Source organism: Tasmannia lanceolata, unplaced genomic scaffold (genome assembly GCF_043159265.1).
Source record: "Tasmannia lanceolata isolate RefF3 unplaced genomic scaffold, GAP_Taslan_0.1 ptg000007l, whole genome shotgun sequence".
Lineage (NCBI taxonomy): Eukaryota > Viridiplantae > Streptophyta > Magnoliopsida > Canellales > Winteraceae > Tasmannia > Tasmannia lanceolata.
The window spans coordinates 4,042,751-4,070,727 of NW_027518684.1; the positions used below are offsets into that span (position 1 = coordinate 4,042,751).

Consider the following 27,977-nt stretch of genomic DNA (forward strand, 5'->3'; position numbering starts at 1 on the left):
GGGAGGTCCGTCTGCAAAACGTCGTTTTGAACGGAGTTTTTGGATTGTGGCTTTTTACGTGTTTGCCTTCACCAAAACATATTTTTACGTATATGCGTGCGATTTTATGTGTTACGTCAAATACCAAAAAAGTGGGGGTGTTAGTATCATTCTTGAGGACACAAATTTGTTAAATTTTAATATTTAATTCAAAATAAGGGGCTGCTGATATCATTATATGATCTCTTAATTTTGATTTTTTAAAGACAAAAGAATTAAAAGAAACCCTAGTTTCTTACTTTCTTCATTTACTTTATAAAGTTGCAAACTCTCTCACACCTCATTGCCTCAGCACCTCCACTCGTCCGTCAAATTCAACAAATTCAGCCGTTAAGAAGAAGGAGGAGAAGAACCCCAAACGTATAGCCATTTTTTTTTGGCAATGATGTTTAATTTTAATAGTGTTTGAATGAGATCCTAATGACATTTTAATAATGGGCCTAATAAGAAAGTAGTTGAGTTACATTGAGGCCAACCAAACAATGCCCTTTTTGGTCATTTTACCACTAAAATTATATTATGGAGCATTCGCAACCAAACGCAAAATACCTCCCTTCGCCGTTTTGATATGGCCAGCAAAACATGAAAACGCGGGTTTTAAACGCTATTTCAAACGGTATGCCAAACACACGCTAAAAACCTTAACTTTGCCCGCTAAAAACCTTAACTTTGCCCTAGCTTCTATCTTTCATCTAACTTCTGAGAACGGAGTTCTCTGAGTTTGGGTTTCTTTTGCCGCCTCTCTATCGTCAACTCTCCCTCTCTGGCGACGGTAACACGGGATGCAACATCACTCTCCAAGTCTCCAACTGGGCCAACTCCTGCTACGAGTCGACGACATCACGGTACGAATGCTGAATCTGATCTTTTAAGTTTAGGGCTTTTTCTTTGTTTTTTATTCTTTAATATTCGGTGGTAAATTGTAAGTTTGGGAGTCTTCTTCTCGGATTTTAGGGTTTATACCCCTCAGATTTTAGTGTAGGAACAATGTTAGTTCTTGGTTTTGAGTATAGGACACAAGAGATTATCAGTTTTGGAGCGCATTAATTAGGAGAGCTCTAACAGCATTTTGTAAAAGCTCCTCTTGCTAACCACGATTTGACTAACATCTTGTGAGTAAAACAAATTAAACAATATTTTATGTCTAATTTTCCACTTAAATCGGGCATAAAATTTGTTTTATGCTCATTTTAAGTCCATTTTATAAGAATCTCAGATACAACCTATCAACCCTAATCATCGAATTAGTGTTTTACAGAGTGCATTTCAGACAGTAAGTTGAGGCCACCTGATGGGTGGTTGGGATCGTCCGATAGAGCCTTTTTACGCCAAAGTGGGGCCCACCAGTGACTCACTTGGTGGGCCCGAACGGTTTCAGACCCTAAGTTCCAATAAGAGGGTTTTCGTTCACCAGTTTCTCTCCTTATCTCTCTCCCTCTTCCGCTCTTCTTATGAGGAAGCTTTCTACCTGTAAATGGATGCAATATCCCTTCTCAAATACATTGTGAATTCGACTGTATATGTTCCTTGCATTCAAAAATGGCAATGCAAACATATCCTTACAGAGTAAGTTTTTTCTTTTTCCCCTTTCGCTCGAATTCCTTACCTTTTTTTTCCTCATATCTTCTGTTATTCTACTTCAGTTTCGGCTTAGGGTTTTATGTAACTACGTTTAAAGAAGAAAAAGACAGAGAAAACCAATAAAAATTTGTTCTTTCTGACTGTAAGTGAATGGATGCGATCTCCCTTCTCAAATTCACTGTTAATTAGACTGTGTTTGTTCCCGTAATTGCAAAGATGAAAATGTGAACATCTTCTTACAGAGTAAATTTCTTTTTTTTAGGTTTTTTTTTGTAAATTTCCTTTCGTTCGAATTCCTTACTTTTTTTTTCTCACATGGTTCATGTATTAGAAGTAGGCTTTATACTTTTTTGTATGGTTCTTGAATTAGAACTCTGCTATTCTACTTCAATCTCGGCTTAGGGTTTTATCTAACTACATTTAAAGAAGAAAGAGAGTGAGAAAACAAATAAAATTTGCTCTTTCTGACCATAAGTGAATGGATGCAACATCCATTCTCTATTACACTGTGAATTCGACTCTATTTGTTCCCATACATGCGAAGATGGCAATGCAAACATCTCTTTGTTTTTGAATGGTAATGTAAATGTCTCCTCACAGAGTAAATTTCTTCATTTTCCTTTCGTTCGAGTTCCTTGCTCTTTTTTGTTCTGATATCTACTGTTCTTGCATTAGAACTCTGCTGTTCTACTTCAGTTTCGAATAAGGGTTTTATGTAACTGCGTTTAAAGAAGAAAAATTTAGAGAAGACTAATAAAGATTTGCTGAAACAAACTGTTTTGTAGACAAAAAAATGCCCTCCTATTTTTATTCTCATAAGAAACATGTAGTATATAAAAGAGCTAATGCCGTTTTGCTTTTTGTTAGAGACAATGAACCCACTTTTTTTTTTTCTCATCCATCGAGATATTCATGATTGGTTCCAAGCATGAGCTGTTTTGCAATGATATGCCTGAAAATGGATGTATCTTCCTTTTGTGGAAGATTTGTTTTCCGGGTTGCATGAATTCGGGCCTATATCATTGTAGTCAATGCTAGGCGCCTAGGCAAGGCAACAAGTCATGCTCGCATCACCAGGTTTAGCCGACCATACTGTGGCTGCACCATTGCCAAAATCATCTTGTTGCCAAATGAGCCTAAGGCCTTGGCGACTGGCACGGAATTGGAAGTCGGAACATCTCAGGAAATTACCCAACTCTGATAGAAAACTTCAGTTTTGCTCACCAATTTGGTGATTGTAAGTGTCAAGAATTGTTTTCTTAAAGTTCCAAGATAAATAACCAACTTTATAGTCAGAAGTGATGGAAAGAGGAGTTTCATGCACTTTAGCATATCCGCAAAAGAACAAATCAGCTACATGGGATATTTAATGTCTTCAATTTGCAATGAAGTTGGTCATTTTTTAGGTATAGAATCATTCTTTCCATTGATTAGATATGAATATATAAAAAGAATGCATCGGCCAATTAGGCTCCCTCCTTGTCTCGGATTTATACTTAATTGGATCGATTCAATCCGTTGAATTTTGAGGAACCCTTACATAGAACAACTTATAGGTTCCTATAACCAAATTAGACTTTAATTGGTCCACAACACGTATGAAGTCATCAACTTGTTGAATAGTTGCAATATCCTACATCCAAAGCTACATCACATTGAAATGGGGTGGGGGGGAGAAGATGGTCTATATCTTGAGATAATATTAGACACCCTGGAATATGTCCGAATTAATGATGTTTGAAAAACATTGAATCCGACCAAAACTTCCAATATTGGACCAAGCTCCTCATTTTATTGACAACAGATACATCAACCCGTGCTGAATCTTTAGCCTCCCAACGACAATGGCTAATCTCTAAGGATCCCAACTCCTCTTAGAGACCCAACTAATAGCATTAGAAGAAGAGTCCCTCTCAAGAAGAAGACTCCTCATTTTCTTGTTGAGCTTATATTGAAAGTTTGAACTTGATTTGATTGGACCATGTGACTCCTTCGATTGAACAACTTCCGCTTTCTTCCATATCCTTCTAGAGCTCCTGTCCCGTTGCGGATTAAATCTTGAAACTTTAAACTGGTCAAAACTCCTTCACTGTATAGCCATTATTCATTATGTTCTCCGTTGATCTCCTTACAGGTGTCACCTTATCTGTAATATTATCTCCTTTTTTTCTTTCTCCAAATCCCCCAAAAATAGCAAAAAAGAGTACTATGCCCAATCCTCTAACATTGAATGGACCCTCCATTACCACTTTCCCAACAAATCCGACTCCCAAAAAGCTTCTAAAAAAGGAAAAAAAGAAGAAGGAAAAGGCACAGCCATTCTGACTGTCACAGCTGCCCTTCTAAAGAACGCCATTCTGTGTGACTGGAACAAGCGATACCTTTGAAAAAGATGAAGACGCCCCATGCTCAAGTTATAAACCTGTGCAACTATTTGATCAGAAACTCCCTTGTTGTTCTCATGGCCAAACTGCCCCATCTCTCTCCTATCTACCCCTGCTAAGTATCATTAACGGCAGTTCAATTTGCAAATATTTTTAATTAGGAGTAAATGCTTGAATCAAAGTGCATGAGATTGTCACTTGTGTAAGATAATCGATATGTATTCTCTTTTGTATGCTAAGTTGATACGTTATATTTCTGGACTTTGTAGGAACAATAATTTGAATGGTCACAAATAAATGCAATTAATTGACTTGCTTGTGAAAATTTATAAAATGGGATCTTTAAAAAAAAATTTGACTTGACACACAAGCTTGTGGTGTCTTCTGGCTTGATTTTCTTGAACAAATTTTATTAGTTATCTTATTTCTTTACTTTTTTTTCTTTAATCTTTTAAATATGTATTGCATCCATTGAAATTAGCACTAATATGAGTTTTCCTATATGGTAGATGTTATCACAGAGAACTTGCTCCTCTATTAGAAAAATTACTGCCATTAGCCCATTTTGTTGCATGAGTTCTTTGGGTAAGGGCTTCCGTTTCTCAAACACAAGGCTTTATTCTGGTTCTGTATCGAAGCGAAGAATTCGCGGACCTGTCATGGCTGCAAAGAAAGCATTGGAGGGTATGTTGATATATTCTTAGTTGTTCTCATAGCCACCTCACGATCATCCTGTTTAATTTGCTTTTGCTCTTACTTTTTTATATATTATTATTCATTCAGAGAGAAAACATTTATTATTATTATTATTATTTATTGGGATGGACTGGAATGGTTTATATTGTTTAGGAACAAATCAAGAAGATGGAAAGTATAAGCACACAGTTGATTTGCCTAAGACAACCTTTGGCATGAGAGCAAACTCCGTTGTAAGGGAGCCAGAAATTCAGAAACTGTGGGATGATAATCAAGTGTTGAAGAGGGTAGTTCAGAGGAATAATGGGGTACGTAGCATAGTTTACCTCTGCTTCTTTATATAATAGTTAAAGAAATCTAATAACTGATTTTGAATTACGTTGGCAGGGAAGCTTCATTCTTCATGACGGCCCACCATATGCCAATGGCAATCTACATATAGGCCATGCCCTGAATAAGATTCTGAAGGATATTATTAATCGTTATAAGGTTTTATTTCTTTTTCCTCCATATTTGTTTATTTATTGTTATGGGTATCTATGACCATTGTGTCACTATATGATGGTTTCAGTTGCATCTCTAAACATACATAAGCACATACATATCTATATACGTATATATAATATTTAATTACGTATTTATGTATAGTATAGATTGTTCTAAACATTATACATGTGCATATATGTGTGCTGTGTGTGTATTTGGTTATTGCTGAGATGTTGATGTTTTCTCTGAATTTGAGAAGTTCATCTAGTTGCATTCTTGCTTGGATGCATTTAGTTAGGTTGAAAGTTTAACAATAGCTTATATTTTTACATATTTGTTCTTTTTTATTTTTATTTTTTTTGAAAATAGGTAACTTTATTGATAATGGGAAACTATACAAATGGATGACGGGGACGTTGAGCCCCCCCCTTCCCCCCAATCGCTAGATTACATCCGGTTATGAGGCTTTAGTTCTGCGAACTACATCCCAAAGTTGCAGCCATGCACGACAAGAACATGGTGAGCTGACCTGAACATATGCATGAATCGTGGATGAATAGGTATAGCCTTGAATTTCTGTGATGATGTTAGAGTCTCCATGGACTGAAGCCGATCCGCTCGCCCAGGCTAAGACATTGGAAGAGTCTCCCTCTAAGATCAAGGGGCCGGATAGATGAGTGAGGAACCGTCTAAGGCAATGCAATAAGGCTCTTGCTTCTGCCTCATTAGACTTACATATTCGGGTTGGACCGGAGTACGAATAAAGAATGTTGTCCTCAGCATCCCAAATTAGCCTACCAAACCTTGCCGGGCATGGTTTGCCTTTCTCTCTTCCGTCAAAGTTGAGTTTGAGCCAGCCGGTTGGGGGAGGCTTCCAAGAAGGGGCCGGTCGATTTTTAGTACTTCTTTCCCAAATTAACGCCTGCCAATTCATCAAGATGTCAACCAGTGTATGTTGCCAATAACTATTTTGTTTTTGCCCACGCTATGATGTTACTCTTAATCTCCCATAGGATCTTGCCGACGCTGTTTTCTTTATCATAAGAAAATCTCCTATTTCTCTCTTGTCAAATATGCCACAATACTGCGTAGGGTACTAAGCTCCAAAGGGATCAGCCTATCGCTCTTGAGATGGATAATGTGGAACATCCAAGAGAATCCAATGCTTCTAATGATAGCCCTCCACACTGCAGAAGAGAGGGGGCAACGGAGGAGGCTGTGGTTCAAGGATTCTTCTACATCCTTGCAAAGGATGCACCTGCTTACAATAAAGACATTGCGCTTTTTGAGACGATTGCAATTGTTTATCTGCCTACGGGCCATTGTCTAAGTGAACGCTGCCACACGAGGGGGGGCAAGGATCGCCATATGATGGAGAACTTGGAGATCGAGCTGTCACTGCGCACCAACCAACGAAAAACGGAGCGAAGTGAAAACTTGCCTAAAGAGTCAGGGGACCATATCCTGCGATCCTGATAAGATGCACAGCAATACTAGGACTTGAGGATGGAGAGAAGTTGAGAGAGTCTGACTATCTTGTGATCCTTGAGGTCTCTTCTAAGTTTAATTATCCAATCTACTCCTCTCCCCTCCCTTTTTCTATTCATATAATCACAAACTCTTGCCCTCTATCATACACTAGCTGATAAAGGTCTGGGAAAGCCTGGCTTAAGCAGGAATCCCCTAACCATAAGTCTGTCCAGAACTGAGTGCTCTCCCCTCTGCCCACTGAAAATTTTACACAAGGCGCAAAATAACTTCAGGAAACGGAAATAGATTTCCATGCACCAGAGCCTTTGCCTAAACATGGATCCCTACAGTCCCAGTCCCTCCCCACCCCGATAATTGTATGCCATAGAGCCTCCTTCTCTTTGCCATACTGCCAAATCCATTTTCCAAGAATGGATATATTCCTCATCTTAATACGAGTAATGCCAATCCCTCCCTGAGGCTTCAACCTGCACACCTTCTTCCATCCAATGAGATGCTTCCATCGGCTCTTATTAGGGTGATTCTCCCTAATAAAACCAACAAAAGAGAGAAGAGATGCAAAGAAATACAAGACGGTAGAAGAGTTTTCACTATTTTTGGTTTAGGGTTACAAACTCTTCTTCTTGGCCAAGAAAACACAAAGAAAACCTCAACTTTTCGTAACCCTAATATGTGGCCTATATATATCAATGCCAGTATATTGAGATAATTACTGAAATACCCTTTAGCGGAAAAATGCCACTATATCAATGCCACATTTATCCGTCAGGGCCCTATATAATGCCGGAATACAAGACATCTGCACAACATCTTTAGTAGTCTTGAAAGAAATTGGAAATATTAAAGGGCACTCTTAATCATCCATGAATAAAGGTGCTCCTTATATTAAGTGGGTTCACATTTACAAAAACCTTTGGCATATTTTCGTGTTCTCCGAAGAGAATTCAGCTTAAATTTCTCATTGACCATGCCTAAGTGCAAAATTTCTTGCTAGTGATCCGAAACCAAAATGACCGACATTTACGAAATTTCGTCGAATTTTTTTTTAAAAATATATTTTTATTTGGTTACAAAATTTCAGCCCTAAAAATCCGGAATTTGACGCTATCTACGATTCGGCACAAATTTTGGTTTCGGATAAGATTGATATTTATTCCGAAACCGAAATTTAAAACCATGGTGAGCACTATATGGTTGATGACCATGTTGTTAAAATCGTACGATTCAATCGAATCGAGGGTTGAACGATTCAATTCGGAAGGAAGAATCGTTTTTCGTAAACATCGTGGGATTTGACTTTCTTCGCTTATTTTTTTTATGGTGGGTCCTTTACGATTAGAAACAAATCGTATATGAACCCCCAGCCCCAACTTATAACCTAAAAACAAGAAATCCCTAACTCTATTTTCTCTTCGTTTCTTCTCCTCTTCTTTTCTTCTTCTCTTCCTCAGCCTTTCTATTTCTACCCATAAGTTTGGATTATTAATCATGGAATTTTATATTTAATTTAATTGTTTTGAATGAAAAATAGATAATTACTCATTTTATACTTGTTTTTAAATATTTTTAATATGTTCCTCTTTTTTATATATAAATTTGAAAAAATCTTACGATCCGATACGATTCGAACCCTGTTATGATTTACGATTCGATTCCGATTTTCAGAACCTTGGTTGAGGATGTGCACCTTCAAATGTCAATGGATGGAAATAAATTTATTCATCAGTGGTTTGATTCTTTCCATCTAAAGTGTGATGTAAAGCATTATACGTGAACATTACCAAATTTGTCTTCAATTTTTTGACATCGTATATACTTTTTGTACTGTCCTCATAATGTTTTTAATCTTTTTTTCTTACAGCTTCTTCAAAATTATAAAGTCCATTATGTGCCAGGTTGGGATTGTCATGGCCTACCGATTGAGTTGAAAGGCAAGTATTACTTGGGTTTGTGGGCCTTTTCATATATTTTAGGTTGTGTATAAGATTTGCTCCTGAATTATATTTGTTTTGTGATGTTGTTGGTCTAATACTTTGTTGTAACTTATCTTGATATTTTCAACGGCGGATATTGAATAAAAAAACAAAATCGCAAGAAATATAACAGAATAGAAATGTATTATAAAATATGGCAGTTTAGAAATGTATTACTAACCAAAAATAGGTACATTTGCTGACCTTTGTAGCATTATACATGTATTTATGAAATTCTCCGCCTTTTTGATCTGCCTAGTTATATCTCCTCCTTTTTTATCTTCCTTTTTTTTTAAAATATTGGTCTCTAGAGATTTTTTATGTTATTCCTTTTGGACCTACCTTTGTAGCATTATACATGTATTTATGAAATTCTCCTCCTTTTTGATCTGCCTAGTTATATCTTCTAAGTTCTAACATTTGAAGGGTAACTTAGATCAAACATATTTTGCTGTGTCACTATTGGTTTGAAGCATGTCTTCTTTGTTTACCATTTATATTCGTTCCTCTTCCTCTTGGGTCACTCTTAGAATTGCTTTTGAAATTGTTTGAGAAACACAAATTTGCAGCTCAATAATTATGTAAATCTTGGATGTTACTATACAATTACTAAATGGAAAATACTACGAAAAATTGACTTTTCAATCTTGTCCATAGAAATTCTTCAATGGAGAGAAGAGGGTATGTTGGATAAGGGAAGGGCAAAAAAGGTATCCTAGAAAGATGCTAATATGAGATCTAGAAAAACAAAGAATGGTGGAGAACAAGGTCTTGAAACACAGGCACCTGGATCTTTCAAACATGAAAAAGTAAAGAAATTAATCATGGAATTAAAAAAATAAATACATTATATGAGAATAGCATATGGGAATGCAAAAAATATGCATATCTATTAATGCCAAAAAACTAACAGTATTTTGTAAGAAACCCATTTCAGAAGTGTCTTGATGCGTTGGAAAGTTCCCTAAAGTGCTGGCCTCGCTGCCAGACTAAGTTATTGAGTCTGCAGATGCATCGTGGTGTTCAATCTCTGTTATTCTTACTGATCTGACCTATTAGAGTTACACTAATAATTTTTTCTCGAGTTATTTGACGACCATTTCTAATTCTTTCAGTTCTGCAGTCAATGGATCAAAATGCCAGACGGGATCTCACACCATTGAAGTTGAGGAAGAAAGCTTCTAAGTTTGCTAAAGAGACTGTTAATGTTCAGATGAAATCTTTCAAGGTTATTTCTGACTTCTTTTGTTTACTTCTTTTGTGCAGGAGATCACCTTACAAATTTTTTACCTTTCTCTTCAGATTAAAAATATCTTTATTGTTGCATTAAGATGAAGCTTCACATGGTGGCTTTTGTTGCACATGAATGCGTGCTCTTGCGCAAGGATTATAGTAACTATTGAACTCTGGTTATTGAATACTTTCAGCGCTATGGGGTATGGGGAGACTGGGATAATCCTTACTTAACACTCACTCCAGAATATGAAGCAGCTCAGGTAGGTCTTTATTTATTTTTTGTTTATTCTTGAAATCTGAGTGGAATTGCCACCCCCTATTGTCTTTGACTACCTTTATGGTGTTTAAAACTGTTAAAGTATAAAAGAATAAATAACGCCTTTTCCAACATCTTAAGCTTTTGGAGTAACTGGTAGTTTCACGTGGTATCAGAGCAAAGGTCCTGAGTTCAAACCTCCTTGATGTTTAAAAAAAAAAATAAATCCACATGCAATGGTCGACCCAAAAGTGGGGCCACATGTGCCACGTGCAAGGCTTCAAATTTCGGTTTCAGAATGCGTTTCACGTGCAAGGCTTCAAATTTCGGTTTCAGAATGCGTTTCAGTAAGGAGAGACTTGATAGCTTGGGTAGAAACAGTGAGGAGAGACTTGATAGCTTGGGTAGAAACAGTGAGGAAAGACTTGATAGCTAAAAACATAACAGAGAACATGACCTTGGATAGGATAGAATGGAAGAAAATGATCCACGTAGAAGAACCCAATTAGAACTAGAATTAGAGCCGGGTCGATTCCTTTTACCTTCTTCATGATTTTTTTCTAAAGGAGTCATTTAGCTGATCCCAACTAGTTTGGGACAAAGGCTTTGTTGAGTTGAGTTGAGTTGAGTGCGTTTCAGTCCTCACCGAAACCGAAATTTTGGCCAAAATGTCCGCCGAAATCCAATTAAATCTATTCCACAACAATTTTTTCTCCTAATTTATTTCGACCGAAATTTCGGCTCAAATTTCGGAATAATATTAAATGGGAAATGATATCTGCGCCAAGGTGTTTTGATAAACAATTGCTCCACTTGTTTGTCGTGTAGTATTTAAAGGGTTTAAAGAGCTTTTTGAGAACTGTAATATCCTCTGAAATCCCTTTAATACAATACTACACGACAAACAAGTGGAGCGCTTGTTTCTCGAAACACGTTGGCACAGATATCATTTCCTTATTAAATAATTATCAAAAATCCAGATTTTTTGGTGAAATCCCTAAAATTTCGCCGAAATTTTGAAATTTTGGCCGAAAAAAACTACAGTTTCGTGTAAGATCGATTTCGGTTTCGCTATCGACCGAAACCCGAAATTTCGGATTTTGGTTGAAATTTAAAACCTTGGCGAGGTGTAGACCAACCCTAGAAAGAGTGGCCACAGGTGAGGGGGAGTGTTAAAGTATAAAAGAATAAAGAACGCCTTCTCCAACAGCTTAAGCTTTTGGAGTAACTGGTAGTTTCACAAGAACAATCGATTGAGATTGGGCTCCGCCATATTAGGCTACTGTATTTTCCACAATTTTTATGATGTGCTACTTGCATCTATTCTATGTCACAAATATCTTCGATATTTTCAAAATATTGCATTTTTATCGCGACATTTTGATAAAACTTCAAAATCCCGAGATTTTAAAAATACAGTGATATTTTCATTTTTTATCATAAACTATCGTGATAATATCCATAGTTGTCAAACTCTTACGAGTCGTACGAGTCAACTCTCGAGTCGAGTCGAGTCGCCGGGCTTTCAAGTCGAGTCACCCATGCGAGTTGCCTATGTCGAAAACTCTTACGGGTCATCTGGTGACTCTTACGAGTCGCTCCGAGTCGAGTAAAAAAACTATGACTCTTACGAGTCGTTGGGCCGGGTTTTCTTGCTTTGATGGTTGAAAACTAGGAAGTAGGAACTTAAAACTTAATTATTTTTGTTCATGCAAGTTACAAGCATGTCATTAAATATTAGCCGCACCCCATTGTAGCATGAGGTGTAAAATAATTAGTCCAAACCATTCAAAAAAAAAGTTGGTCCCACGGTGTATGCATGGGTTTGGATAGAGTTGGTGGGCTCATCAGATCAAGGGTAAAATAGTGGACCCTACGCATGCTATTCTTAGGTATAGAATATGGGCCCCACCCCACCCAATCAAAAGATCAAAACATGATGTAGGGGAAAATATTTTCTAGGAAAAACTTTTTCTAGAAAAGGTGAATGACATTTGGAAAGTTACGTGCTCAGTATAATTATATTAGATGGATATTTTTGGCTTAGTGCTTTATCTATGTGCAATTGGGTTATTTTTTTTTACATGCTTCATCTTTTGAGATATAATGATATTTTTTTCAACTACATTTCTACTCTTTACAAAAACTCCTACGAGTCACGAGTCGAGTCGAGTCACGAGTCATAAAATTAAGAAATCGAGTCACGAGTCGAGTCACGGGTTGACAACTATGATAATATCATGATATTATCCAAATATTTTTACGATATTTTTATTTTATATTTTTTCTTAAATTTTCTATAGTTATATATTTGTTAAATAAATTTTTCTATTGTTCTTTCCCGATATTTTCTATTGTTTTTTCCCGATGTTTTCTTTTATGACTATTGGCCCGTACTGGATGGGTTCTTTTGCTAAGCTTAATGAAAACATCAGAAGTTGCAGACTGGCTAATTTATCACGTATAAAAGAATTTTACTCATACCTGAGATGGGGTGACTGTCAACTAATAGAATTATGACTAAACTGGTTTTCCATACATGTTTACCTCTCCTAGATTGAAGTTTTCGGACAGATGGCCTTGAAAGGGTATATCTATAGGGGCCGAAAGCCTGTGCACTGGAGCCCGTCTTCACGTACTGCTCTTGCGGAGGCTGAGTTGGAGGTAATATTGTATTTTGGATTGAGTGCAGATCTTTTTGTCGGCTAAAATTTCAAATTTTCAATGAACATATTACAACTCTTGTGATATGAAGAATATGTATGGCCTTCATCTGTAATAGTTCTCTGTACCCTGCTGGTATTTGGATTTTGGTGAGTTACAATTCTGAAAAAAATGTCACAGGAGTACTGTCCAAATTTAGCTATTAACATCTGAAGTTTGTGCCATCAACTACAACCATGGTTTTAAATTTCGGCTGAAATACCGAAATTTCGGATTTCGGTTGGGACCGAAACCAAAATCAACAATACCTGAAATTTTGGGAATTTTGGCCGTAATTTTGAGAATTTGATTTTTTGTAAATATTGTTAACTTGGTATCAGAGCCAAAGGCCTCAAGTTCAAACCTCCCGGATAGCAAAAATCCACATGCCATGGTTGGCCCAAAGTGGGACCACATGTGCCACGTGTTTGCCAAGTGGGCCACAAGTGCTGGGGAGTGTTAAAGTATAAAAAATAAATAATGCCTTTCTCCAACAGCTTAAGCTTTTGGAGAAGTTGGTAAGTTAAATGTTAACTTATCAACTTAAGCTTTGGGAGTAACTGGTAGTTTCACATGGTATCATAGCCAAAGGTCTCGAGCTCAAACCTCTCGGATAGCAAAAACCCACATGCGATGGTCGGCCCAAAGTGGGACCACATGTGCCACATGTTTGGCCAAGTGGGCCACACGTGCGGGGGAGTGTTAAAGTATAAAAGATAAATAACTCCTTTCTCCAACAGCGTAAGCTTTTGGAGAAGTTGGTAAGTTAACAAATATTACATTATTTTTCTGAAATTTTAGTTTCGGTAATTTCGGCTGAAATTTGCAAATAATTAAATAATTCTTTTTTTTTGTTCAAATTTGGGCTGGCCGAAACCGAAACTGAAATTTAAATCCATGATGACAACTATCTGATATAGGAAGCTTTCAAGTGGACATTAGAGGTGGGCATTCAAATGAGTTAGCAGTACTTCACTCCTAAGTACTGTAGTCAAAAGAGTGCTTGGAGTGGCCTGAGCACGTCTGAGATAAGGAATGATGTCTAGTTTGCTTTTCAGGTCATTTGTTTCATGAACTAGCAACTTGTAATTTGTCTTATGCCAACTACCATTGATGCCTCTCTCTTTAAGCTTCGAAATATCTTCTAACCCTTTAGTGAAACACCTTTCAAGTTTCTGTGGAGCTGCTGTCAGTGGAATCTTCAAAACTTTGACAGGGATATGAGCTTTAAGAGTCAGCAACATGGTGTCTAGCTTAGATTTTGTTTTGCAAACTACTACCTTGTAAAAATAAAAATAAAAAATAAAAAGCAATGAAGTGCATTTGGATTGTCGTTAGGGTATTTTATCTCTAAACTTATACTTTACCATTTTTTTGAAATGGTAGCCAAATTTCGTTAAAAACAAAGAGGGCTGAGATGGTCAACACAACGATGGAAAAATACAGAAATGAAACCCAAACAAAAACTAGAACAACTCATGGTGGAAGGGATATAATTTACCATTTTTTCCGATGTGATATTTCTCATTTTGAGTAAGTCATGGTGTACCTAAGTGCTATTAAACACCCTATACTGAAAAGAGTCATTATGCTCGCATTGGCTGTTTTTATCTTCTTGGTTCATATTTTGTTGATATTCCAGTATTTGCAAAACCGAAATAATTATGGTAATGAATGAATGAAGTAAGGGACTTATGGATATCATAAGTGTTTGACTTTGGAGTGGATCACTATTTGATAAGAGCAGTTAGAAGTTTAAAATTCATTTTCTTTTGTTAAGCCTCAGGAACCTTAAGTCTTAACATGAGTTACATGAGAGAATGTATAAAGACCATAGCATGTTTGTGCTACATCATACAATCGTAGTTTAAAACTGTCCCAACGAGAATAGATGTTTGTGATTATTTTTCTTCTATAGTTAATGCTTGATAGTTCCATTGTTTGTTTGTGCCAGGTGATTGTCGTGTGTGTATTATTTAGGGTCTTATATTTGAACCTATCTTTCTTTTCCTCGTAGATTCTCCAAGACTTCTATTTATTACTTACAACTAAGCTTCTTTACAGTATCCTGAGGGTCACATTTCAAAGAGCATTTATGCCATTTTCAAATTAGTTACTGCTCCTCCAACTTTGAAAGGCTTATTAGAGGAGTTCTTTCCAGATTTGTGCTTGGCTGTATGGACAACAACTCCTTGGACTGTCCCGGCAAATGCCGGTAAGCCCTTTACAAAACACTTATCAAAATATTTATTATGCTCTGAGTAATTTCTAAATAGAATTGCTTTTAGAGTTGTGTTATATGTGCTTTCCTGTGAGTGAACAGTTGGTTGGGTAATATAATTAAGTTCAACAAATTATGCCTACAAATGTTGTGATCATGAGATTATGGCTTTCTTTGTTTTTGAATTTTGGCATGTGTATTCCTAGTTGAAACTGGATTAGTTTCATGTGAAAGTGTTTATTTCTTGTTGCATTTCCATTTGGAAAGATAATTAGGTTTGCTTTGTGAAATTTACATGGGCTTTGGCACTGGAGATATGTTCGGACTTTGGACAGCTCGAGTTATAAATATATGCTCACACCTGGGCAAGAGATAACTAGCAAGAGACAAAGTCTGACAATCCATCAATTATTGAGGGAAGGTGTCATCAATTGTTATACTTATTTCTTTAGAAAATTTTCCCAAGATAGGCATGTGATGAATTCCTTTCTCAGGCAAGACCAGGAACCCTACGCTAGCTTCCTAAATATAGAAACTTACTATAGCTATTTGGCTTTTAAATTAGCATTGTGCTTGTAGCATTAAAATCTGTACTAGTTTCATTTTGGAAAGTTATTATCAAGTAGAATTGTATTGACAGTTTGGGTTTTGCAATACATCAACAACAATTTCTCTCCAGTTCAAGTTTCTGTTTATTTATTAATTAAAATTTGGCTATTAAAAATTGTTGATCTACCAAACCGTTTATTTGCGGCCGATTATATTTTTATTCTTGAATTTGGACTGGCATCTATAATAATAATGTGACATTGAGTTGTCTTTCTTTGTTATCTGAAACTCAAGATTTGCTTACAAAGTATTAGGCATAGAGTTTAATGATTTGATAATATTACTTCAACATATTAAGAAATCATGAATATTCGAGATGATTGTAGATAATAATACATATAATTGTTATAATGGATGGATTTCATGATTTTTTTGAATTTTATGCGTGTTATTATGATTTCTCCCAAATAAATAACTTGAAAATTAAAATGTATTGGAAAATTTATTTGGGAATGCCTACTTGTTAGTCGTACCTGTTTCATGTTACTTGTAACCACGCTTTGAGCACTAATCTACGGGTTTGATATGAAAAATGATAATCTTTTCCGCAGGGCTCACCGGTTAGCTTCTTGTTCATGTATAAAATGTGGATCTTTGGGATTCTTTAAAATCATAAACTTGTTAAGAGAGAAGATTTTTCTTTGAGGCTCTTCTCTACCTTTTATTGTCAGAAGTTTTTAATTTACTGATCCATATAAAAACATAGATCTTTCCCATGCGAATGGTTAATGTAATCTGCTTGCTGATGATCTTGCCAATTGCCAATTGCCAATTGCTGTGTGAAGTCTAGGCCTTATTGTCCTAGTTTTCTATTTTTCTCTGTAACCAGCATTGCTTATTGGGAAACTCTGGTTCCCCTGCATTTCTTGTTATGTGATTTTTTGTAGTTCAAAGTATGACTTTTACTGATCGCATGCTAAAAAGTGAGAAATTTATTTGGATCTGTCTGAAATGTTTTTGGAAGAACCTTAATTTTTCAGTTGATTCTTTTGTGCTTTTCCTTACAGTGCTTTTGCCATCAATCTTTATTATTCTGAGAGGCCATTGATTATATTAATAGCACAGGGTCTAACAATAATATCTTTTTGTTCTTGTTTAGCTGTTGCCGTGAATGCTGAGCTTCTATATGCAGTGACTGAAGTGCAGTCACTCCTAGAACATGTTTCTTCATCATCTGGAAGTAGAAAACTAGGCAATGTTCTGAAAAGCAAGCAAGGGAGGCTTTTTCTCATCGTGGCATCAGACCTTGTGCCAACATTACAATCCAAGTGGGGAGTGAACCTTATAGTCAAGAAAACTATTCTGGGTTCTGCTCTTCAAAATTGCAGGTTGTATCTGGCAATGGAAAATATGAAGTTCTATTATACTTCTGAGTGAATAGTTGGCATGTACTTTCTCAGTCATTGATGGCATGTGTGTAAACTATGTCACAAATATCTCCGACTTTATCGTGATTTTATCGCGACATTTTGATAAAACGGAATAATTCCGATATGTTAAAAATATAGCAACATTTCAATTTAGTCATTTACTTCAATAATATCATGATATTTTTTAGTTTATATTTTTTTCTTAAATTATATTTTTGTCATTTTCCTGATATAAACCCAAAAAAATATATCCTGATATTTTCCCTTGCTGAGAAATGGCCGAGAATGATATTTGTTACGAAAATTTGCATTCTAATTTTCAAAAAAAAAAAAAGTGTATAAATTTGCTTTCTTTCTGATTCTATTGTATTTACCTATTCAAGTTCTATTTGGATACATCTCAGATATCCATACCTGATTGCTGATTTTAAACTATGATATCAGGTATATTCATCCAGTAGATAACAGGGAATGCCCTGTCGTCATTGGAGGAGACTATATTACTACTGAGTCAGGAACTGGACTAGTCCATACTGCCCCTGGTCATGGTCAGGAGGATTACACAACTGGCCTGAAATATGGACTACCTATTCTTTCTCCTGTAGATGATGATGGAAAATTTACTGAAGAAGCCGGGCAATTTTGTGGTTTGGATGTATTGGGAGATGGTAATGTTGCTGTTGTAGAATATTTGGATGAGCATATGTCAATTATTATGGAAGAACCATACAGTAAGTTAGAGATCCCCTTATAAAATCAATGATGGATCTTCCCATGGTTGTTTATTCTTTTGACTCTTTTTGACTGAATTGTTGTTCTCTTGTGCAGGACACAAGTACCCGTATGATTGGAGAACAAAGAAGCCTACAATATTTAGGGCAACTGAGCAGTGGTTCGCTTCTGTGGAAGGGTTCAAGCAGGCTGCTATGGCTGCAATCAGCCAAGTGAAATGGGTTCCAGCGCAGGTGTTTTTTGTAGGCTTGGACCTCTTCATTTTTCATCTATGGCTTCCCTGTTTCATTTGAGCTGCATGGAAGTTCATATGGATCTGTCATTCTTGGTGCTTTGTTTTCTTTGAGTCTCCATGGAATGGGACGATATTATTAAACCCTATTAAACTATGTCTTGTTTATTATGTAAGTTTTATGGTGTATTGTATCCTGTCTATAGTATATACTATTATTGTGTTTTTATTCTGTTCCATATCCTATATACATCTGTGATTGCTAACTCACTCCAAAGGATGTTTGATACGGATGCTTAATTTATGGCATCTGTTCTTATCATGGATACAAAGAAACCATTATTATGATAGATGTATAAAACACGTACAAAATGTAGGCGAGCCTATGGAGTGTTAGTATGTGTGCATGGTTCCTGTGACTGGAACCTCACACTGATGGGATATAACTATATTCTGGACGACTTTATTTTGCTTTGCAGGAGAAAAGAAGCCAAAAGCTATGAATGTAATATATTACTGACCAACTATGATTATGTGAATGCCATCACAACTAAGCACATTTGACTAAATGAGTACATTGTGAATTGATAACAACGGAGAAATGCCTTCAGGGCATGACTTCTCTACACTTGTTTGTCAGCATGAAAAAAGAAATACATTGTTGAGGAAATGGTTTACTAAAGCTTTTCTCATTTTAATTTATTCTTGTGCTTTTCACCTATCGCTGAATCTTTCCTTTTCATGCTGAGATATTTATTCAGTTGTTCTTAGTTGTGCATTGCTGGTTTGTAAGTTGTATTTGGTATCTTCATTGCATTGCCTCTGCCACCAAAGCTTTTCTTATTTTAATTTATTCTTGTGTTTTTTCGTTTATGGTTGAGTCTTTCCTCTTCATGCCACGATCTATATTTTACCATATTTTCTATTACCAGTGTTACATAATATTCATGTCCACAGTGTTTGTCCAGGCAGAAAACAGAATTGCCGCAATGACATCTAGTCGCTCTGATTGGTGTATATCACGGCAAAGGATTTGGGGTGTTCCAATTCCAGTTTTTTATCATGTGGACACCAAAGAACCACTTATGAATGAAGAGACTATGGGTCATATTGAGTGTAAGAAATTCTGCAATACATTAATTTCCTTCTACTTTTTTCCAGTAATGCTGCGTGCTTCATAACTACTGTCACAATGTTTAAGAGAAATTTCTAGACCCAATAATGATATTGGTCTTTCAGTAAATATTGGATGCATTAGATATTGATTTTCTTTTTCTCACTATAAATTGTTTGGGCGTTGTTATTTATCCAAAAAAAATAAAATAAAATTGTTTGGGCATACCCCACTATAAAAACCTGCCTGGCATTTATGCGTGGCTCTCTATAGGATATCCACTTATGAATTATGATGCCTAAACTAGCAACTTTGTCATGCATGTTTAAGCATGCAGAGCTGAATTTGACTGTGTCCTTGATTTAACTTTTAAGAGTGAGATTTGTGGTAGAAGATGACACGGTTGCTTAAAATTATCTGTTTTGGTTACCAACATAATGAATCTTTTTCAATCCAGTGAAGCTATTAGAAGTATGTGCAGTGGCAGTTGCTAAAGTTCTGATGGGATAATGATGAGTATTATAGACTTCATGGCGTGATGGTTGGTTGGGTCAATGGTTGCTGAATATTTGCACAATAGCAAGTTGTTGATTGCTGGATTCTTCTTGTATTTAGATTTAAAGATTTCCTTCACTGAGATAGGAGAATCACATAATGTATGAAAGATTTCAACAGAAAATAGTCATTAAGTTTAACTTTCAAGAGGGACAGACTCGGCTCTTGGGGTCCGGCTTTCACAGACAGCAATAGTAGATTGGTGTTTTTCATGCCCAATCTCAATGGAACAAATGATTTAAATCCGAAAATGTCGTAGAAATAGTGGTCGTACAAGCCCTACAAGTCCAACAGAAACCCCTTGGATCTGAAACATATCTGTTTTTTTAAAATGATGTGAACTTTATTAATCGAGAAATAACGACCGAGATGGTCAAAACAAAAGAGAAGGAAAGAAGAAAAAAAAAACACAGAACAGAGGGCTGCGGGGGATAATGAAATCAAATAACTCTAGCTTATCCCTGGCCAGCCTACCAACATCAGAACTTGCCACCTGAAACATAACTGTTGTTCGAATCAAAATCAAATAAGCTCAAATTTCCGCCTTGAACCCTTCCAAACACCACTCAAATCGGGGTTGAGCCTCTAACTCATTGGTTAAAGGCTTTGTTCCTCAACCAAGAGTTCGGAGGTTCAATCCTAGCTTACCTAACCTCCCAAAAAAAAAAGCACCACTCACAAAAAATCCTTCTCATCCGTACTCAGTCTTTTGTTTCTCCCATTTTAATTCTAACTGTGCGTGCTCAAGTGCGTAAAAGTAAGATCAATACATCAGCACCTTTTGGGCCCCTTTTACATCTTTTGTCGCCATGCTTTTCAGTGTTTAAATCTTTACATCCTTCTTTACTGACACGGAATGGACTTTATTCGTGTTATTGCATAATATGTGAGATTTATTTCTGTGTTCCAAGTTTTTGTGGGGTGTGTTATGTAATATTTAATGCCCTCTTGTGAAATCATTTATTCAAGTCCTGGTATTTCTTTTTGCAGCTATAATATCCGAAAAGGGTAGTGATGCATGGTGGTACATGACAACGGAGGAACTACTCCCAGATAAATATCGCGATAAAGCTTCAGATTATCAAAAGGGAACTGATACAATGGATGTTTGGTTTGACTCAGGTGTTTATTTAAGTTAATATATGTTCAAATTATGTGGCACTAAATCTGATTATAAAGTTCATCACTGATTTTTCTCACACATTGTCATATGTTTGGCCTGCTTCTATTTTTTCTGGCTTCCAGTTCCCACTTGAATTTATGTAAAGAACTATTGGAATTAATTTGGATAAAATTTATGAAGGTTCTTAAGTATTAGAATCAGAGAATGTATTTCAAAAACTGATGTTTATCAATTCTTATATTTTCAGTTCCTTTTTGTCTCTTTGATTCTTGTTCATCTATGGAAATTATTCATCTGCTGCCAAATTCTGAAAGTTCAATATTTATCCTCAAGATACCATTCAAAAAAATATATATTTATCCTCAAGTTGATTTTTTTTGGTCGACAAGTGATATTTTATTAATAAAAGGCCAGCGAAAGCTAGCACAACCAAAATACAACAAAAACAGAAAGAAAAAGAAAAGAAACTACAGTCTAGGTATTTCATGGCAGACTCTCAAGCCCGTACAAGAGACACCAAAATTAGCAAATAAATCAGACGAAGTGTTACCTTTCATATGAATATGATAAAAGGTACAATGCATGCTCCATAAAAATCCTGAACCTCCTTAAATAAGTGTCTGAATCATCCATGGAGTGGGAGACTCCTCCTCGAGCTATTTAATCGTGTTAAGGGAGTTGCCTTCTACCCAAAGCTTAGGTGGGCCAATCTGAGACAGTGACTTGTATTGTTCCCCATAGCACGAGCTTCCTCGTCAATTGCATCACAATCGTTGCAAGGGCCTGTGTAAGAAAGGATAATGTTCTTCGTGAATTGGTGCTCGGATGATTCATAAATGGGAATTGGTGCTCGGATGATTCATATAGCAAGAAAGGGGGGACTGTTTGGCGAAACATTTTGAGGTTCAAGAACAGATTTGAGGAGGGTATTCAGTTTAAAGTTTACAAAGGGGATCGTATAAAGTTTTGGGTGGATGCTTGGTGCTCTGAGGAACCCTTGAAGACTCTTTTTCCTGATTTGTTCGCGGCGGCTTTGAAGAAGGATGTGTTGGTGTGTGATTGTTTTGAGAGGGTGGACGCCATGGTGGTTTGGAAGCCTAGCTTCAGAAGGAATTGTTTTGATAGGGAGTTAAATTCCATTTCCCGGTTACTTCTTTTGATTGAGAATTGCTATATAAAAAGAAGTGGGGTGGATAAAAGAATTTGGATCTGGGACTCATCAGGCCTCTTCTCTGTAAAGTCATTTTACTCTAGGTTGGTGCATGCTTCAGGCTCCCCTCTCGCAGCTGACGTTTGGAAGTTCCTTGGGCCTCCATCTGTTTCCTTTTTTGGTTTGGCAGTCTGCTGGGGGAGGATTCATACCATTGAATTTCTTAGAAGAAGGGGAATGTGGTTGATAGATTATTGTTCGCTTTGTATGGAAGATGATGAATCTATTGATCATCTGTTTATTCATTGCAAGGTTGCAAGGGAGATTTGGGGCCTCATTTTGGATAGGGTTAGTATCTGTTGGATCTTCCCAAACTCTATACCAGAACTAGTGTTGAGCTGGGATTTTGTGCCTTGGAAGAAGAAAGGGAAATTGCTCTGGAAGCTGTGTTTGATAGCTTTGTGGTGGGTTATTTGGAAAGAAAGAAATTCGAGAGTTTTTAATGGAGTGGCTAAGTCAACTTATTGGTTATTTATGAAAATTATTGCTTTGGTGATTTTTTAGGAGAAGAGTCTTCCTCAGTTTCAATTTGTTTTAGCTTTTGATTTGTGGGGAGGTTGGAGAACTGTGTGTTGGGAAGGGGTGAGGAGAGAGAAGATAGTCCAAAGATGGGAGGCTCCTCCTGAAGGGTACTTGAAAATAAATTTTGACAGGTCTAGTTTGGGTAATCCGGGTCCGGCAGGTATTGGTGGCCTTGTTAGGAATTCTGCAGGGGTGGTGTCTTGGGGTATTGCTGGCCCAATTGGGAGAAGCGACTCATCTGAAGCGGAAGTTAAAGCGGCTTTTCAAGGAATAAAACGTTTGAGTAGGGATATGTTCGATAACGTGATTGTGGAAGGTGATTCTTCTAACGTAATCAGTTGGCTATCTGGGAAGATTACACCTCCGTGGCGCTTTCTTAGCTTCTTTGAGGAAATCATTGATCTTGTTTCAGGGTCATCCATAGTGTTTAAATTTGTTAGAAGATCAGCCAATGGTGAAGCTGATTCCCTTGCGAGAGCGGGTGCTCATAAAGAGGGTTTGGAATGGTTTGATCATCTCCCTCCGTGAAATGTAGTTTTTCTCTTTTTTGATGTAAAATTTCTTTTCTTTGTATTTTCGTGGACCATCTTGGTTCCTTTCTTTCAATATATTGCCATTTCAAAAAAAAAAAAAATGTTCTTCATGAAATTGTGTCATGGGTTTTATTCAAAATGGTAGAAAAAATAGGGTTTACCATCATCGGCTTGACCAAGATTTGGAGTCATGTTATGTTGGAAGACAAGTTCCAAGAAGGTTAAAACCTGCATATGCTCAAAAGAAAGAAATTCAAACTTGGTAAACACTGCATTTTGTCTTGAGAAATGGACTCATCATCAAATCATCTCTTTCTTCATTGTAAAATAGATTATAAGCCACATGTAGCTATTCTCAAGTGCTTTGACATGGCAGGAGTGTTTTTATCCCTTTCTTGGTAAAGACATGTGATGGGTATTTTAGTGATGGTAGCAGGCCTTTACCTCGAGTGTGGCCCTGATCCATTGGTTAATAAGGAGGAGGGCTTCTTTGGTGGGTGAGTCCGTTACGTCCGTATGCATTGTTGTGGGGTATTTGGACCTAAAGGAACAAAAAGTTTTCTGAAGACCAACATGCTTTCTTTGTAGATCTCATTTTTATATTTAAATGTTCATAGTTCAATGGGCTTATGGTAAAAAAGAATTTGGGGGTCTCAATGGGAGATTATCTTCACAATTTAAATTATTTCTTTGAGTCCAACCGAGCCAAAGAAAACCATAGAAAGTTTACCCCTCCCTCTATTTCTATCAATTGAATTTTGAAGGAAATTCTTTGGGTAATCTTGGTCCAGCTGGGATTGGAGTAATGGGGACATCGTCAAAGCCTATTCTGGGTCCATCGATGTGAAAAACTCAAGTGGAAGCATTGTCTCTCCCCATTGGTCTCAACTCTCAAGGCCTGGAAAAGAGCACCTTGTTGATCCATTCTTCGTTGAGGGAGGCCCAACTAATGGAATCACTTGGGCTTATCTCAATAAAAGAAAAATGAAGCAAAGCTCCCAATAACAACTAGCAGTCCGTAGTCGGAAAATAAGAGTCAACAACTAATCCGTGTCTAAAGACCCCAACTAATCCAGGTTATAGATTGAGAACCAGTTTTATATTTATCACGTTACTATGACTCCTCTGCCATCATTTTGAATTCTGAAGAGACGATGCTTTTCGCATAAATGTTATGTATCCTATAGCTATCTTCAGACTTCAGGATTTGGATCTATATCATAGATTAAAATTTTGCGTGTTTTTCTCTATGTTTGCTTTTCTTACATTTTCTTTCACTATGCCCGGGTGAGATAGGTTTTATCATTGACCTCTGTAGGGTGCATTACTCGCTGTTCATGCTTCCATCCGAGATGTTGCTTTCTGGTGAATTACCTATTCTCTTAAAAACTTGTGTTCTGTCCTTAGGATCCTCTTGGGCTGCTGTGCTAGAGAAAAGAGACGGCCTTGGTTGTCCGGCCGATTTATATCTTGAAGGCACAGATCAGCATCGTGGATGGTTCCAAAGTTCTTTGTTAACCAGTATTGCCACCAAAGGTAATTGAGGGGTAATAGTCATGTATATGATTTTGCATTCACATTTGATTAGAATATATATATATATATAAATATATATATATATGTGTGTGTGTGTGTGTGTGTGTGTGTGTGTATGTGTGTGTGTGAGGAAAAGGATTGTACGCTCGAGTGTACCAAGCTTAAGGTACGCTCGAGTGCCCAATCACATGTGGGCCCACTTTGTTAGGATGATCCAAAGCATTTATTTGAAAGGCCCTTACATAGATGGGGTGTGTACCAAAAATCAGCTCCATAGGATCATCCTAACCCATCCATTTGTGGAGGTCAAAATGGATAGACACTGTTTGTCCACAAATCTGCCCATTTTTGCCCTCCACTTTTGGAGGGGTTAGGATGATTCAATGGAGCTGATTTTTGCCCTCCACTTTTCCTCTCTCTCTCTCTCTCTCTCTATATATATATATATATATATATATATATATATATATATAGTGAAGCTACACCGACGTCTTAAAATATAGTGGGCCCACATTGTTTGGGTGGTCCAAATCATTCATTTGATAGGCCCTCACTTTGATAGGGTATGCCCAAAAAATCAGCTCCATAGGATCATCCCAACCCTTAAAACTGTGGAGGCAAAAATGGACAGATTTGTGAAGGTTTTTACACGTCCATTTTTGCCTCCACAAATCATAGTGTTGGGATGATCCTGTGGAGCTGATTTTTTGGGCACACCCTATCTATGTGAGGGCCTATCAAATGAATGGTTTGGATCACCCAAACAATGTGGGCCCACTGTATTTTAAGCCATCGGTGTAGCTAAGTTAGCTACACGGGTGTGTAGCTACACTTTTCTCATATATATATATATATAAACTGTTGGTGCGCTTAAGCTCACCAAACTTATGGTGCGCTTAAGCGCCCAATCACATGGGGGCCCACTTTGTTAGGATGATCCAAAGCATTCATTTGAAAGGTCCTTACATAGATGGGGTGTGTACCAAAAATCAGCTCCATAGGATCATCCTAACCTATTCATTTGTGGAGGTCAAAATGGACAGACATTATTTGTCCACAAATCTGCCCATTTTTGTCCTCCACAAATGGAGGGGTTAGGATGATCCTATGGAGCTGATTTTTGGTACACACCCTATCTATGATAGGGCCTTGCAAATGAATGGTTTGGATCACCACAGAAAATGTGGGACCCATGTGATTGGGCGCTTAAGCGCAACATAAGTTTGGTGAGCTTAAGCACACCAACAGTTTCCTCTCTCTCTCTCTCTATATATATATATATATATATATATATATATATATATATATATATATATATATACACTAGTAAAAAACCCCGTGCGATGCACGGGCCGACAAAGAACTGTACGGACCACATCATAGGTTGATCCAAACCGTCCATGTGATGGAACGCAACATCAATAGGTTGTGCTCGTAAATCATTTCCATAGGCTGATCCTAGCCCTCCAATCTATAGAGGTTTCCATAATTAAAAAAACATAAAGGAGGGGGGTAGGATTGAAATTATGTGGCTTTAATGGGTGCCTTTGTTAAAAAGCATAAAGGAGGGGGTAGGATTGAAAATATGTGGGTTGAATGGGTGCCTTTGTTAAAAAAAGTCAAAAAAAGTGATGTGTAATTCTCGTAGAATTTTGGGAGAAATTCAAATAATTCCCTCCTTTTCTCTTCTGCTATATATATATATATATATATATATATATATATACACACACACACACACACACACACACACACACACTAGTGGGACACTTCGTGCGATGCACACGGAGTGGGAAAACATTATATTTAGATTCTCATGATAGACAATAGAGAAACTGCATATTACGGAAAAACCTTATAGATCGGAGGGTTGCGATCATCCCATCGAAATGATTTTGGGGGCACAACCTATTTGCGTCGCGCTCATCAAATGGACGGCTTGGATCATCCTATGGCGTTGACTGCAAACTTCATTTGAAAAATCTGGGTGGGGCCTACAATTTGGCCTTAATGTTAATGCACGACCCCACACCATAGGATGATCGAAAGCATTCATTTGATGGGCCAGAATGTAAATAGGTCGTGCCCCAAAAATCATTTCCATTGGATGATCACAACTCTCCAATCTATAGAGGTTTCCGTAATATGCAGTTTTTCTTTAGAATCAGAGAAGGTTTGATTTAGGGTAAGTCAAGCTTGTTTCATAGTTCTTGCATGATGAATCTGAAGGCTCCATTTATTTGTAGGTAGCAACAACTTTAATTCTACTTTCGTAGCCACTGCTTCATTTATTTGAAGATGTTTGTATTTACTTTTAGTCATTGACTAGTGGAGAACCGGATATGGTGTCTTTAATTCAGTGTATGATATATGATTTATTTGTCATTTTTTACAGGAAAGGCTCCATATTTGCGTGTTATAACACATGGATTTGTTCTCGATGAGAAGGGTTTTAAAATGAGTAAATCTTTGGGTAATGTTGTGGATCCAATTATCGTGATTGAAGGAGGAAAAAATCTCAAGGTTTGGCAATTGTGGAAATGCCTCTAAAATTTATGTTTCTTGTGTGGTTCTGATGATTTTTGTTTCTTCTTGGTAGGATGCACCTGCTTATGGAGCAGATGTGCTGCGGCTTTGGGTATCCAGTGTAGATTATACTGGTGATGTTATGATTGGGCCTCAAATCCTTCGTCAAATGTCTGACATCTATAGAAAGCTTCGAGGAACATTGCGATATCTTTTATCAAATCTGCATGATTGGAAAGTATGTTCAGGTTGTCAACTAGTTGTAGGTTTTGCTTTGTTCAGACAGCTAGGCATATATTGAAAGATTTTGATGCAAGTAAACTATTGTGAATCTACCTAGAGAAAAAAACTTGTGACAGAATTGAAAAAACATGCAAATAATCCAATAGATCTTCACTAGAGATAAAATAACAATAAATTTGATGGAAACATGATCAAAGTAAGGTAAACTTGTAACTATTCATTAGCCTTCCAAAAAGTACATCAGGATTTCATTTATATTAGTCCAAAACTTCTTAAAGCTAGTTTAGCCCTAGTTCTAACCATTGGTTTGTGATCGATTTCAGCCTCTAGATAAACTTGAATATCCTCATTTCTATGTTAGAGATACCAAAAATAAAAATAGACAGTAAATCACATTTGATAATCAAAACACAACACACTACCTTTTCTTTAATTGGTAGCTCTACAAAACTACTTATCTCTTTAAAATAACTTTCTAACCTTTTTGTAAACTCCAAAGTTTAAAACCCATTTAAGTTACCAAATAAATTCTGGAGATACTTATTTCAAATCTTTAAAAACTTTTCAGATTGGAAAGATTCCAAAATATTCATGTTTCGACTTAAA

At 36.8% G+C, this 27,977-nt stretch overlaps 1 protein-coding gene across 4 annotated transcripts in view; it reads left to right on the forward strand.

The window, feature by feature from the left end:
* Nucleotides 1-676: 676 nt before the first annotated feature.
* OVA2 (tRNA synthetase class I (I, L, M and V) family protein) overlaps nucleotides 677-27,977 on the forward strand; it is a 40,020-nt gene continuing 12,719 nt past the window's right edge. The window contains exons 1-17 of one of the 4 annotated variants that reach the window (XM_077384598.1): nucleotides 677-884; nucleotides 4,514-4,688; nucleotides 4,854-5,008; nucleotides 5,088-5,189; nucleotides 8,539-8,608; nucleotides 9,766-9,878; nucleotides 10,078-10,146; nucleotides 12,699-12,806; nucleotides 14,910-15,060; nucleotides 16,775-17,003; nucleotides 17,490-17,776; nucleotides 17,874-18,010; nucleotides 18,978-19,125; nucleotides 20,669-20,800; nucleotides 24,474-24,602; nucleotides 26,998-27,125; nucleotides 27,202-27,366. In XM_077384598.1, coding sequence (XP_077240713.1) covers nucleotides 822-884; nucleotides 4,514-4,688; nucleotides 4,854-5,008; nucleotides 5,088-5,189; nucleotides 8,539-8,608; nucleotides 9,766-9,878; nucleotides 10,078-10,146; nucleotides 12,699-12,806; nucleotides 14,910-15,060; nucleotides 16,775-17,003; nucleotides 17,490-17,776; nucleotides 17,874-18,010; nucleotides 18,978-19,125; nucleotides 20,669-20,800; nucleotides 24,474-24,602; nucleotides 26,998-27,125; nucleotides 27,202-27,366 — 2,361 coding nt within the window. In that variant the 5' untranslated portion in view covers nucleotides 677-821. Of the gene's footprint in view, nucleotides 885-1,448; nucleotides 1,606-4,513; nucleotides 4,689-4,853; nucleotides 5,009-5,087; nucleotides 5,190-8,538; nucleotides 8,609-9,765; nucleotides 9,879-10,077; nucleotides 10,147-12,698; nucleotides 12,807-14,909; nucleotides 15,061-16,774; nucleotides 17,004-17,489; nucleotides 17,777-17,873; nucleotides 18,011-18,977; nucleotides 19,126-20,668; nucleotides 20,801-24,473; nucleotides 24,603-26,997; nucleotides 27,126-27,201; nucleotides 27,367-27,977 lie in introns of those variants that run through there. The other 3 variants (XM_077384599.1, XM_077384600.1, XM_077384601.1) reach the window with 3 other exon arrangements.